Source organism: Leuresthes tenuis, unplaced genomic scaffold (genome assembly GCF_036924035.1).
Source record: "Leuresthes tenuis unplaced genomic scaffold, fLeuTen1.0.hap1 SCAF_13, whole genome shotgun sequence".
Lineage (NCBI taxonomy): Eukaryota > Metazoa > Chordata > Actinopteri > Atheriniformes > Atherinopsidae > Leuresthes > Leuresthes tenuis.
Window position 1 is genome coordinate 7,645,460 of NW_027325367.1, and position 14,282 is coordinate 7,659,741.

The 14,282-nt window shown below is 39.0% G+C and overlaps 1 protein-coding gene across 14 annotated transcripts in view; it reads left to right on the forward strand.

Moving 5' to 3' along the window:
* Positions 1-14,282, forward strand: part of ptprk (protein tyrosine phosphatase receptor type K) — a 102,984-nt gene that overhangs the window by 65,682 nt on the left and 23,020 nt on the right. For all 14 annotated transcript variants that reach the window (XM_072362647.1, XM_072362650.1, XM_072362648.1 and 11 more), the window contains 9 exons: positions 5,651-5,833; positions 6,861-6,980; positions 7,245-7,354; positions 7,455-7,656; positions 7,738-7,843; positions 7,962-8,034; positions 8,196-8,318; positions 10,083-10,157; positions 10,327-10,363. In XM_072362647.1, coding sequence (XP_072218748.1) covers positions 5,651-5,833; positions 6,861-6,980; positions 7,245-7,354; positions 7,455-7,656; positions 7,738-7,843; positions 7,962-8,034; positions 8,196-8,318; positions 10,083-10,157; positions 10,327-10,363 — 1,029 coding nt within the window. The remainder of the gene's footprint in view (positions 1-5,650; positions 5,834-6,860; positions 6,981-7,244; positions 7,355-7,454; positions 7,657-7,737; positions 7,844-7,961; positions 8,035-8,195; positions 8,319-10,082; positions 10,158-10,326; positions 10,364-14,282) is intronic.

Consider the following 14,282-nt stretch of genomic DNA (forward strand, 5'->3'; position numbering starts at 1 on the left):
ACACACATTTCCAGACACATAAGCAGAGATTTTGTTGAAAGCTCACACAATACACCATATGTTCATCTCCTATACACCCTCGCACACAGCAGTCAGCACTGCGACACTTATGGGACAAACCCTTCAAATAGCAGCCCATTGATTTTGGACTACCTTCACACATGTGGTAATTCACAGCTGTATATAATGTTTGACAACAACAATGAGATACTGGAGACAGATTTTCAGAAGACAAAATTACATTTTACTATATTTTTTATATTCTGATGCAGTATTGTCTGTATAGTATGAAGTAAAATATACAGAATCCTTTTTTTGTTTGTTTTTAAAGTCATCCGATGTCACAGGCTTACTGTAAGACTGTGTGTAACTGCACTCTTAGTAATCAAATCCATTTAATCAAACAGTGACTTGATCCCAGTTAGATGTTCCTCATTTTCCTTGAGTCTGTGCTCTGCAACTTATTTTGAGCCAGTCTTGTTGTGCTGCACACAAATATCCTTCTGTTAATTCATCACCTAAAATAGTTCCCAACTTATTCCAATGTATGGAAAATGACTTAATCTTTTTTTAAAACTGGAAATGGATCTTGTTCACGAGTGATGGTCGATTGGGGCTTCGTCAGCTGTAATGAGGGAGCTGAATTAGAAGGTGAAGCTTTCAATTTACTGGTTCATCTTTGTTCCAGCCCTCACCTATGGTCACAAGATCTGGGTTGTAACCGAAAGAACGAGATCTCGGATACAAGCGTCTGAAATGGGTTTCTTTCGGAGAGTGTCTGGGCTCAGCCGTAGAGATATAGGGTGATGAGCTCGGCCATCCAGAGGGAGCTCGGACTAGAGCCACTGCTCCTCCGCATCAAAAAAGCTGAGGTGGTTCGGGCATCTTGTAAGGATGCCTCCCGGTCGCCTCTCTTTTGAGGTTTTCTGGGCATGTCCTGCTGGGAGGAGGCACTGGGGCAGACTCAGAACTTGCTGGAGGGATTATTGGTCCCTTCTGGCCTGGGAATGCCTCGGGATCCCCTGGAGGAGCTGAAGAGTGTCTGTGGGGAGCGGGATGTCTGGGTTTCTCTTCTGAACCTGTTGCCTCCAGATAAGCAGATGACAATGGATGGATGTTTAAATGGGTTGTTTTAAACTTATCTATAAATACTTTATTTTACCCATGTATTTCTATATAGCCATCCTGCACAGTGTATGTCTTTTTTTTTTTCCTTTTCAGCTTTGCAATTAGAACAACCCCCACTGCAGTGACTGCATTATGTTTTTTAGAGCGCTACACATACAAGTCTTAATCCATACCCTCATGCAGTCATTTAAAAAGCTACAATTTAAAATAAATTACCTGCTGTATTATAATTATGTGCGCAGCTTCCCTTCTCAACAAATAAAACTAGTGGGTTTGAAAGGCAAACAGGCACGCCTTAAGTTGCTAAAGTAAGTCACTTTGTAAAGTGTGACTTACTTGTGAGTGTGCAGTTCATCCAATCAGATCCACAGCTCATTCGTTTCCAGCTTCAAAAGACCTCAAGATGGTGATGGCCAAAACACTGAACTTGAGACTTGTTTGCATCTTGGTTGCAACGCCCATCTATTTTGTGGGGTCTATGTGAGGAAAAAACCTTTGGACAAGGCCTTTGGACTAGTTGCTACTTTTATAACTAGCTTCCGCTCAGTCAAATTACAATCTTATTGCATGTGGCTTGCAAGTGCAAATTGAAAGCATAGTGCAGACACATGCAACGCTAAAGAGTGAATGAACAGAGTGAGTTTCAGTTGTCTTCTTCATGACAGTGGAAGGATTACGAGGAACTAATTGGACAGATTAACTTGGGTTTAGCTGCATCTCCTGTCAGCCTTTTCTGTTTCACCCCCCTCCTACCCTGTCCCTCTTTCTCTTCTATGCTGTTTTTAATCTTCCCTCTCTTTTCTTTATGTTTTTACAGTATAGCTGTTTATTTATTGGCTCTTTCTAATGCTTCATGTTGAGAAACATGGTTATGCTGCCTTTAGCGCAGTCCTGTTTAATTTAGTTTTATTTCCCCTCCTTTTGTTTTCCATTCTTTAATTCCAACCTCTGGATTCTGCTGATATGAAGCTTTCTGTCCTTGGTGTTATTGTTGGTGTTTATTGGTATTGTTGTTGTTTTCAAAGCTCCATCTGTGAAGAACAAAGCCTTTTAGTTTCAACATGAATCCAGCCATTTGTCTGTCTACCGGAGGAGGGGAAGGGGACAAGGCAGGCTCTGTGGCTTGCCTTTGGACGTGGTCCCGTTTGACTTTGGCCACATTCCAAACTAGTTATCGTTTCTCCCCGTTCCACCTCTCTGTCGCTCTCTTACCCTCTCTCATCTTTCTCTCTCTGCTCCCTTTATCTGTCCCTTGCTCCCTCCAGATGCAGTTTAATTTTTCATGCATTGCTCTGTTTTTGCACTCTTCTTTATATGATTTCTATGCTGTTCCTCTCGCTTCTTTCTTTCTTTCTTTCTTTCTTTCTTTCTTTCTTTCTTTCTTTCTTTCTTTCTTTCTTTCTTTCTTTCTTTCTTTCTTTCTTTCTTTCTTTCTTTCTTTCTTTCTTTCTTTCTTTCTTTCTTTCTTTCTTTCTTTCTTTCTTTCTTTCTTTCTTTCTTTCTTTCTTTCTTTCTTTCTTTCTTTCTTTCTCTTCTACCTACCTGGCTCTCTACCTGCTTTGACTTTCTGCAGTAAATACAGATAAGCAGCTGTACATTATGGGTCAGGAGGGGTATGGGGTTTTGAAATGGTGGTTGTGTGTTGTGGAGAAATAAATCTGTTTACACGGTCACATTGTAGGGATCCACCTTTTGTAAATTTGACAGTTAAAGGTCAGGGGTAGGCAAGTAGTAATTATGATTATGGCCATGGTTAAAGGTAAGTCTCCAGTAAATTCATGTAATGTCTGAAGTGATGGAAACATGGCTGTGTGTGTGTGTGTGTGTGTGTGTGTGTTTGCATGAAGGCATGTGTGAGACAGGCACCAAGTCATATATTTTGTTTTAATTCCTTGTTGAAGATCATCTCACTGTGGAGCAGTGCAGGCATCAAGAGACCCTGAAATCAATACTATTTATTACATTGCCCAATCTGTGTGTGTGCGTGTTCCTATAGTAAGGTTTATGGGGAGGATCACAGGTATTGATTTGAACAGGCAGAGAGACAGAAATGACTGAGACAAATGAGTAAGAGGCAGAAATAGAGGGAGAGACAGGCAGAGAAAGCAGCAGGTCTCCCTCTTTCACTATTTAAATGTCAACTATCCAATAACTGGATGAAGCCAAAATGAAATGTTCTGACCCTCCAGCTATTAACACACAAATGCACACACCGTAGAGCAATAATATTTGCTAAGCAGAAAATTACCTGCATAACCTTCCTTTCTTTGTCTTTTTTCCCTCTTTTCTCATTTTCTATCTGTATATCTTTTTTTTAGTTAGAGATCTGTATCTAAATGATTTAGCAAACCTCGCAGTGTGTATTGTGCTTATAGCTTAATGTGTATGGACTGTATGTGAAAGTTGTGTTTGCCCTTGACGATAGATTCTTATTATGAGAAGTTTCAGTGTGATGAGCACACACACAAACACTCAACTCGGATGCTCTGCCAGATTTAATCTTTATTTTGCCACAACCTTAAGCGTGTGTGTGCACTTGGGTAATAATCGAGTGTGAGTCTGCGCACTCATGAGTTTCTGTGCCAGTGTGTGTGAGTGACAGGCAGATAATGGGTTGTCAGAAGAAACGACCAGTTTGTGTCCTTGTGTTGTCTTCCCTGAGACAGGAAGGCCCAGGGAAAAAACAAAGACAAAGACAAGGAGGGTTTGGGGACAGTCTTGTGTCTCTATTTAAGGTGAGCTGTTTTTAATAAAAGAAATCCTGCAGGTATGTAAGGAAGAAGGCGGGTTACAGGCAGGCCAAGGTAAAAGGAGGAAGAATCTTCAGCTGATAAACGCATCATCACTGTGAACTGAAACTTGTCAATTTATAATAAAGAACGATGAACAAAGTTTTCATCAGGTTTCTTTTTGTTGCCGTTTCATTTTACTCTGAGGAGACCATGATCAATAAGAGAATTAATCACGGCATTATTGGATGTGTTGACCCCAATCAAACTGTTTTCTTTTGTAGCATTCTAGACTAAAATGTCAAATTGACTGTTTTTAACTGGAACAAAGCAGTTTGCCAACATTTTCCTGTAGTCACTTGCATTCTTTCGCAGTAGAGGTGGAATGATGTGGAAAGTACATTCACTCAAGTTCTTTGCTTGACCGGAGTATATCAGTTTGTTAGACATCAGGGAAGCAGTCTTCTCACTGCATTTATCTCGATGTTCCAGACTAGGAAGAAAACCTACACACTGCCCTTGTTTAGGATCACCATTTGTTACAACTCTTATTTTCACTCCTCAAAGCGAGAAGTGTTACAGTGTTACAGTGGCGCAGAGTATAGTCCTTTAAACATATAAATCATCAACTATATTTCAATATGTCTTAATATAATTATGAAACAACAGTATTGGAGCTTTTACTCAATGTAAAATCCTACAGCTTGAATGTACATATTTGGTTTTCCACAACAACTAACAACCCAACTTTGTTATAAGTTGGAATTTAACACTCACATTAGTACTTTGAGTTTTTCTTGACCTCTACATCACCAGACAAAAAATCTGCATGAGCATCAAACCTCTTAGGATACAACCTCTCTTTCCTTAGAATATACTATCATGCAGAAGTAATTAGCATGCTTCAGCCCTGATTATTTTGGTGGTCACCGCTGTCTTGAGTGGCAGAGGCTTTTCAGTAGAGTGTAACATCCACAGAACTAATTACATGCTTCTTGACTGAGTAATGTCTCTTTTAGTTAGAGAAGTAGTTCCTGGACTTATAGTAATAAGTCTTTGGCAACGATTGGTGGCTCCAATTGATAATAAGTTTAGTGGCTAGGTTGCCACAGCAACTTGATGAGTGTTTCTTCTATGAGAGGTGATCCTTACTGTTGAGTGACAGAAGAAGCAGAGGTAAATAAACATCTATGCAAATGAACGGCAGACAGCAGACGAGGAATGGCCCGGTTTTGTAATCTTTCCTGTGAATGTGTGTGTGTGTATGTTAGGAGTTGGGAGGGGGGTTATTGATCCAGTTCAATGAGCCAGTTAAGGTAATTAAAGCCCTGGGCAGCTAGAACGGAGAGTAGATTATATTGACAATAACAATCTGAATACACATAAAAGATGGAAACCAAAGATGTGCCTTGTAGAAATTATTGCATTTGAGAAACGGTTGAATGGCATTATGGAGCAAAGAGTATTTGTTTAATCTGCAGAATGTGTTGGCTCAACTGTCTTGGTTGTTTTTGGCAACACATATGACATTTGCTTCATATGCACAATGCACAGAAACTCTTAATCTCAAAAAGTTTATAGATGCTTCTCAAGTTCACTAAGGTTTCAGTGTCATTCTACATGTAGCATTCAGCATGAGCACAATGTTGCAGTCGAGGACAACATATACAGTTAAAACTTCTTGGATTACTCACAATATATGACTGAAATACCAGCTTGTGTTAGGGGATACAAATCAGAAACATTCTTCTTACTAATTTGTTTTGCCTTTTCTTTTTCTCTTTTCTCTCTAGAACCCATGAGGACTCCTAAGAGGTTGAAGATAGCTGAGACCAGGTCTCGTTTGATTGCAGTGGACTGGGAATCCCTGGGTTACAACATCACTCGCTGCCACACCTTTAACGTTACCATCTGTTACCATTACATGACTGCGAGCAACCGCAGCAAAGCTGACTGCTTGGACATGGATCCCAAAGGTATTAATCAGTACTATTGTAATTTTAGTTTCAACATCCATTGATTATGACTAAATAAGAAAGAAATAAATTTTTGATGAAGTAGCTGACCGAGGTGTCTTGTTGATGAGCCCATGCCTCACAAGTGCAGAAATATTTTATAAGAAGGCACCCGTCATCAGGTGAGGGTCCCAGTGGGAGTGGACTGTTGATCATCAGCAACCATTTGACATAAAAGTATACTTAATATAAGAAATATTTTTTGCTAGAACAACAATATTCAAGACAGCCCCACATATATAGAATCTATCTTTCAAAACTAGTACTCAAACATTAGAAATCTTGTCTCATTCACACAAAATGACCTGGACTTTTATTGATATTTTAGTCTATTGATATAATAGTTGACTGACAGAAATGTAATGACCAACTACTCTGATAATTGATCTCTCATATTGAATTAATCCTCAAGCACAAATATCAATAATTGTTTTATTCGATAGGATTCAAATAACGAGTGTTTGCAGCTTTTTTCGGCTTTTTTCTGCTGATGATTATAGTTTCATCATTTAAAGGGCAGTTGCATAAATGATTCGTAAACAAAAACTCTGTCTGTTTTTTCCTTTGAAGTATATGTAGTGAAAATATGTGCACTCCACGTAGTCACACATTCTTAGAGCAATTGAAGCCTGATACATATAAGTGGAAATGGAAAAGAAGTCAACGGAATTTAACTTAAATTAAAACAACTTGACAAGAATAGGGATTTTTTTCTATTTTACATACTATTATATATATTATATTATATACATCAGGTCTCTGGAACTGGATGCATTGCATGTTTAGATGTTTCCATACTCAAACACACAAGATTTAACTTCTTCAGTCTCTTTAATGCTTAATGATGAACTTATGAGGTGGACCTTGGTCAGAGAAAACACCACATTTGCAGTCTTTATTTTAAGCTCTGGAAAAGAAAGTTAAATAATGTCAGTCGATTGTTTTTTGACAAATTTTTTTCCATTTATGTGGGTTTTTTTCCTCTCAGCACCACGCCACCTGGTGGGAAACCTGCCACCTTACACCAATGTCAGTCTGAAGATGATTCTGACCAATCCAGAGGGACGGAAAGAGAGCGACGAGACTATCATACAAACCGATGAAGATGGTACAATCTACAAAAACACAAATTTGATCATTTTATGTATTAGCTTTCCTGTCAAATGAAAAGATTTGTTCATGTTTATTTTTGTGTTAGCCTGCTCAACATGGGTTTTAGTTAATAGATCAAATGTACCAAGCTTATGTACAGGTGTCTGTTTTCTGTCTTCCTTCTGGATGTTTCTGTTTAGTAGCAGCCTTCTTAATAGTGGAACAGAATTTTACTGATTTCATGAGCACTGATGGACTTTGTCTATTTGTGCGTTAACAGTTCCCGGTCCTGTTCCCAGTCAGTCACTTAGAGCCACTCCATCTGAAGAGACAATAAGTCTTTATTGGAAGGAACCAACTGAGCCCAATGGAGTCATCATACAATATGAGGTACTATCTGTTATGGGAGTGGATGCAAGAGCCAAACTTGCAACTTGTTCCCTTGGATGAATATTGAAAACTGGTCTCTGTCTCTCTACTCTCCGCTCAGATTAGCTACAGTGGTATACGCTCATTCGACCCATCAGTCCCTCTGCAACGGCCGGGCCTCACTGTGTCTCTGCCATCGAATGCCACGCATCACATGTTTTCCCAGCTCCACCCAGGTGTCACATACCAGCTCTCTATACGGGCATCTACCTCCAAGGGGTTTGGTCCAGCAGCCACACTGAACGTGACTACTAATATTTCAGGTAGAACAGGGACTTCATTGTGTTTTTTTTCATCATCTTCAAATAGCTGGATCATACTCATGCTTCTACTTCTCTTTTTAGCCCCAACAATAGATGAGTATGATGTATCAGAGGCATTTCTGAATGAAACTGCAACAACCATCACTGTCCTGCTCAAACCTGCTCAGGCTAAGGGAGCACCTATAAGGTATATCTTTAATCACACATAACATACTACTTGTTTTGCACATTGTGCTAAAATGGTCATTATTGAAACAATAGGAAGTCAAATTATTATTGTACTTACATGGCGTCTTTGTTTACAGTGCATACCAGATTGTGGTGGAGGAAGTGAATCCTCAGCGGACGCGTCGGCAGGCTTCCTCTGACTGTTATGAGGTGATTATTGTGTTTCACATGCATTTATCATATCTGATGTATATGTATTTGTTAGCTAGCTTATATTATGAAGGCTTTAATGTCAAGAAAAAAATAGGTGTGTGTATTTGTGATAAAAAGATTTATAGACATATTGTTTTATTTTTTTCAAATTTCCCTAGGTTCCAGTTTCCTACCACAGCGCATCTAGCGGTGGATCCCCATATTATTATGCTGCCCAGCTATCCCCCAGCAACCTCCCTGAACCTCTACCATTTACTGTGGGAGACAACAAGACATATCAGGCAAGTCCTTTTATCCAAATAACACTTAATGTACATTGCGCAATGAAATTATAACATGAAAAGATTTCATTATCCAATAAAAATTTTAGAAAGCTTAGAAATATACAACTACTATGTTGTGTAACGCATTAATGGCATCAAAGAAAACACTAAAGGGGAATTAAGCTGGTGTTAAGTTGTTGTAAGATATTGCATTGTAGTACAAGTGGTTTTATTTTAGAAACATACTTGGTGAGACTAAGTTCACAGAGATTAGATGCAGTGCTGTTTCCAAAATTACATAACTTTGCAAAGATTTTGAGAGCTAGTGGAGCAAAAGCAGACAGCAGATGGAGGCTAGTTGTTGGTATAAGGTATTTTATGTTACCGGGGAAGGAAGTGAGTCAGCAAGGAAAGTAGTTCAGCCTGGTAGCTGGAGAGCAGGAGCTGAGATTGAACATGGAGCTGGCAAAAGTGGAGCAGTGTTTTTACTGCGGGGAGCCAGAAAGAGCAGAGTCCAAAGAGTGGGGAGCAAAGGAAGTCTAATGCAGGGGAGCAGACCCTGAGCAGGCAGGAGCACAGGTGAGACAAGGACAGATTCAGCAAGTTCTGATAATACACCTTGTCAAAAGTGTAAAAACTATTAGTGAGCAGATTCAACAATCTGGTTGAATGAATATTGGAGGGCTAATTGTAATACGTATACATTTTGATCATGCAACTGGTTGCAGATGGTGGGGGTCTGCTCTGACACATTCTCTCCATTTTTGAACCGAAGCACCTTTTCCACTGTACCAACATGTTATTGGGCTTGTTCTGGTTTGTGCACCTAAAGGCAGCCACACACTGTGCCACTTTAGCCATCATAAAGGTTCACTGCGAGCCACACTGTGTGACAAGCATTTAATGACCTTGGCTACAGCATCATGTTTGATGTATGCAGACAGTTTGATGATGATACCTATTGAGTCGTAGTTGTGTCTGTGTAGAGCAACACAGATTCTAAGCATCACAGTGATGTAAGGTTTTATGAGCTAACAGACTGAAAAATGTCTGACCGATTTGCTTCTTTATGTATGTTCAGTGGTTTGCTGCTAACTTAGAAGTTATAATTCCTCCTTTATTCCCCTCCGTGCTTCCTCTTTGTTTGCATGGTCGCGGTCTGAGCTTGAGGAAACATCATACAGACAAAACTTCTGCTGCCAGAACTCCACAAGTTACATTTAGTTCATTTGACCTCTACCTGAACTGTTCAGCTTTGTTTTGGTTTTCACACTTAGGAATCAGTATCATTGTTGACATATTTCCATGCCACGCTCCTGTTGGTTGATTGGGAGAAAGAGGTAGTGGCAACAGACTCACTACAAGATGATCATCCTAGATTTCTGACACTTTCAGAAATAAGTCTCTGGTTATCTTTGGTCGCAAGACCATGGCAAATAAGTTGTTTCCCACCATTAACCAAAGAACATCAACTTTTCCTTGACCTAAAGTGCAAAACCTAATATCAGCTTGTCATTTTACAATATGGTATCCTTCATGACAATGGTCCCTCTTACAATTGCTTGGAATGCCCATTTTGACAGAAAATACCACATTTTCAAGAATTCTGAATGGAACAGGTTAAACAAATTGGATGGAGAGACCTGTGTGACACATAGTCCAAGTGTTCAATTTTAGATATCAGTATCCTTCTTAACAAAGGAAGAAAGAGAAATCTGTGATTGACAGCAGGTATATTTTGTCTCATAAAGCTGAACTGATGTTTCTCCTTCTGCTCCCCAGGGTTTCTGGAATCCTCCATTGGCTCCAAGGAAAAACTACAACATCTATCTTCAAGCTGTTAGCAGTACAGAGAGGGTGTGTGAAAACACACTGAACACAGAGTTAACTTTGCATCTCACGTGTTAGCTGCTATTACTGCATTGCATACTAAGATATGTGCTGATTAAGTTCACATTACAGCATTTCCAAGTTCTGTAGTGTGCTGTTTTGGACTGAGGTATTCTTCTTCTATGTTTTTCTACAGGAAACTAAGACACAGTGTCTGAGGCTGGCGGCTAAACGTAAGCTTTATACTTTTACATATAGCTAAGATGGCAAAAATCTAAGAAAATAGCAGAAGTATGAAATTACGTTTTTTTATGCACATTGACTTTGTTTTCATACCATATGCACTGTGACCTCTTGCTGCTTTGCTTAGCCGAGATTGTTGTGTTTCTGGTGTAAGAGTATTAGAGATGACAATATAAGTGCGTGTCAGCGACAAAACATATTTATGTGTGCACCTTCTAAATGTTTATATGCACACTCTAAATATCAGGTTTTTACCAGTAGCCATATGTTGATAGATTATCATACAGGTTTTTAATGGTGTAGAGATAATCCTTGGGCAAAACACATACACGCACATAAAAATACACAAAAGTGCACACACTATGTTTTCTGAAAAGTGTTTTTTTTTTACTCATGGATCAGGGTTTAGCTGTGTTCAGTCAGAACAAAGATAAACAGAAAAATAGATTATGTTTCAATGAAATTGACAGTCTTACACTATTGAGTATCGAGTACTGTTGAGCCTGAAAGGACAGTGAATGACAGCCAGTTTTCATTAGCTATAACTTAACTTTCATATTGGTCTAAACATCAATGCAGGGCACAATGGTTGAAACATGGTTGAAAACACGGTGAATTAAAGATATATTTTATATTTACAGAGCATCTACTAAGATGTGTTACACAAAAATAATCATAGTACTTAAATGCAGTTCTTGTTAGCCATGTTCGAGTTCTGCATATGCTTTTGTGCATTCAGTTGTTTGACCTTGTGCAAAAGTCTCATTAAACTACACAATAAAGTGACATCATTTAGAGTGCAATCAGCAGTAAAGAGGCATTTTAAAATCATTATTGCTGATTAAGTTAGGTATTTGTGCAAAGAACCATCAAGGGACAGCAGTGCAAACTGTCTCAAAGAACTTAGGCAATACATTTTGTTGCAGGTGGTGTTGTTACAATTAAAAAGGATAAGAACTAGTTGAGGGCACCACATTAGTTGAGGGGCTTGGTAAAAAGACACATGCATGCTCATTAACAAATCTCCCAGATGATAGAAGTTCAACCAGTGTCATCAAGAGATATGAGCTTGTAGACTCGTGGGGAATTATTCGTTGGATAGATCAAAGGTGTGGTTCATTCCCCCCACTGCCTTGAAGGTGTAATTTTGCCACACTAGAATAGGCGAAAATAGGAGACTTTCATGGGTCATCACATTTCTAGAATTGCTTATGGCTATAGTTACCAGAACAGGTGGCCGGTTCACCCAAAAGCTGCTAAAACAAGCTGACGGTCTGTCCTTCTCGCCTTAAGGGCTCTGAGTGAAGCTGAAAGACTTAAGAGAGGATTTGAGATTTTTTTAATAAGGTAGACGAACACACTAATGGACAGAGAGGTCAAACGACTATCCTTTTCTTTCTCTCTTTGTCTCTCTGCACGTGTGCGTGCACTGAGCCGTGTATCCAGGCTGGAGGATTAAGTGATGGTGGTCCTATTAGGTCATCTAGAGTATTGTGTATTGTCATTGCTGCCTCAGGGTTTTGTGTGTGTGGTTATGAGGATAAGTGTGAGTGTTTGTGTATTGACCTGGATCATTTTTACAGACATTAAGAGCCACCGCTGACGTTATGAGGTCAGGTCGAGGAGCTTTTAAAGATTGTCTGTTTTGTTTTATTTTATTATTTTCTAATAAAATAAAATCTGCTGCTCTTTTAGCTTCACGGTTGTGAAAAGGAACACATCGTGTCATTGTCCTTGACCACAGTATCAAACACGTTAAGCTGAACAGATTTTAAGGGGCAATTCAATATGTTTTTATTTCAGCCTTTTTCATAATTTAATGAACAAGCTAATATTCGCAATACATGGAAAAGCTGCCCCCCATGGCCATCCATTCATTGTATTCACTGTATTTTTAAGCTTTTATTTTTGGTCTTGGATTCATATACACAGCCTGTAAGTATTATGTACTTGCTTTAGTAATGTAAAGATAAATAAATCTTAATGTACTCATTATAGAAAAGCTAATGAAAGCTGTCTAAAATGTTTCTAATAATACATTATGTATATTTTATGAATTCAGTTTGTTAAAATTTTTTTAAAGTGATATTTGACTTTTTTCCATTTACAACAAATCCTTTGGGAAACCCAAATCTACCTGCGAATCAGTCCTCACAAGTATTGCCTGTCAAACAAATATTCTCTTTTTGTTATATTGTGCAAAAATACAGCGGTGAACCACACTCTTCCTTATGGTTATAGCTGATCCCACACACCATCAGGATAATATCAGCACCCACTAACAAAACCAAGCCTATCATTTTGACCCCCATTAATATGTTGGCTTTTGTTTGAGTGGTGTTTCCTTAAAACTACAGTACCCTCCTACCAGCAGCAATGAGTTGATTTGGCGCTTAGAGTCCATCCATCCATCCATTTTCTATACAATCCGTCGGTCGGGTCGCAGGGGGGCTGGAGCCTATCCCAGCAGTCAGCAGGCGAAAGGCGGGGTCCACCCTGGACAGGTCACCAGTCCATCACAGGGCCACACAGAGGCAAACAACCACACACGCTCACACTCACTCCTAAGGACAATTTTAGAGACACCAATTAACCTAACATGCATGTTTTTGGACGGTGGGAGGAAACCGGAGTACCCAGAGAGAACCCACGCTTACACAGGGAGAACATGCAAACTCCATACAGAAAAGCCCCAGGCGGGGCTTGAACCTAGAACCTTCTCGCTGTGAGGCGACGGTGCCCGCACTTAGAGGCGTGAGACAAATAATTGCTCACTTTGCTTTTCTCTGATAATTTCATTATAAAAATAAAAGGAGATCAACGCTTATCTTTTCCCTTACAAGCAACGTGATTACAGATACCAAGTCCTGTTAGTGTAGTGTAGTTACATAACATGTTTTAAAAGCAAGGCATTTACATAAACGATAGGATCACCAGTATGAGGCAGTTACAGAAGGGGATTATTTTCATCTTGTTGACATTTAGCATTTGAAATGGATTATTGTTTTATAGATGTATTGCATTATGTTGAGTTTTGCACATATGTTTTTGAGTTGGATTATATGGATTATCATAATACATGATAATGTTCTTACATTGCAGAAAGAAGTATTCTGGCCCTATAAAATCACTAAATAGCGCCTGTGAGCCTGAAAAATGCCCTTTGTCTTTCTGTTGACTTCCTGTCCCATATGAACTGGGTCTACACTCCTGTAAAGTGTGCACTTGGCCTGCAACGTCATTGATGACTTATATTGCAAACAGTCAAAGTCAGGAAGTTTGTTCAATTCTCTGAAGTCATCAGGAAAAGAAATGAATTTGATTACAAGTAATATATGGTGACATTGGTGTAGAAACATTTGACAGATCCTGTCAAATTGCATTTCAAAAGCACTACAAAATGAGAGAGGACACCAAGAACAAACTGAAGACTACATAAAATGCACAGTTGAATGATTTTTTTCTCACTATTTTTGTATATACAGTAAGTTTTTATATAAGTTTTTTCATAAGATGTTCCTGCTAACACATTGCAGTTGGATGTAGAGGTAGTGAGTGTGCAGAGTCACCTTGTTCAGTAAATTTGTGGTGATCATGAATGCTTTTAGCTGTAGAAGACAGCGTTGGCCAGGAAAAAACATCATCAGCTTCTACTGATGCTCTTCTCATAGCAATGCTTAAAGCATCCCAGCTAAGATTCTCAATTTCTTCTCATATTATTCTTTATGTTAAGTCAACTATGAAGCGCCTGATATTCAGATACATTATGAACTTTAGAGTCTCAAAGAGGTTGTGATGCTGCATACAATTAAAAACTGTATACAGTTATTTACAAATCAGTTAAATGCTAAATTTAATTGAAAATAGTACAAAGACAGCCGATCACATGTTAAAACACTGGCAAGAGAC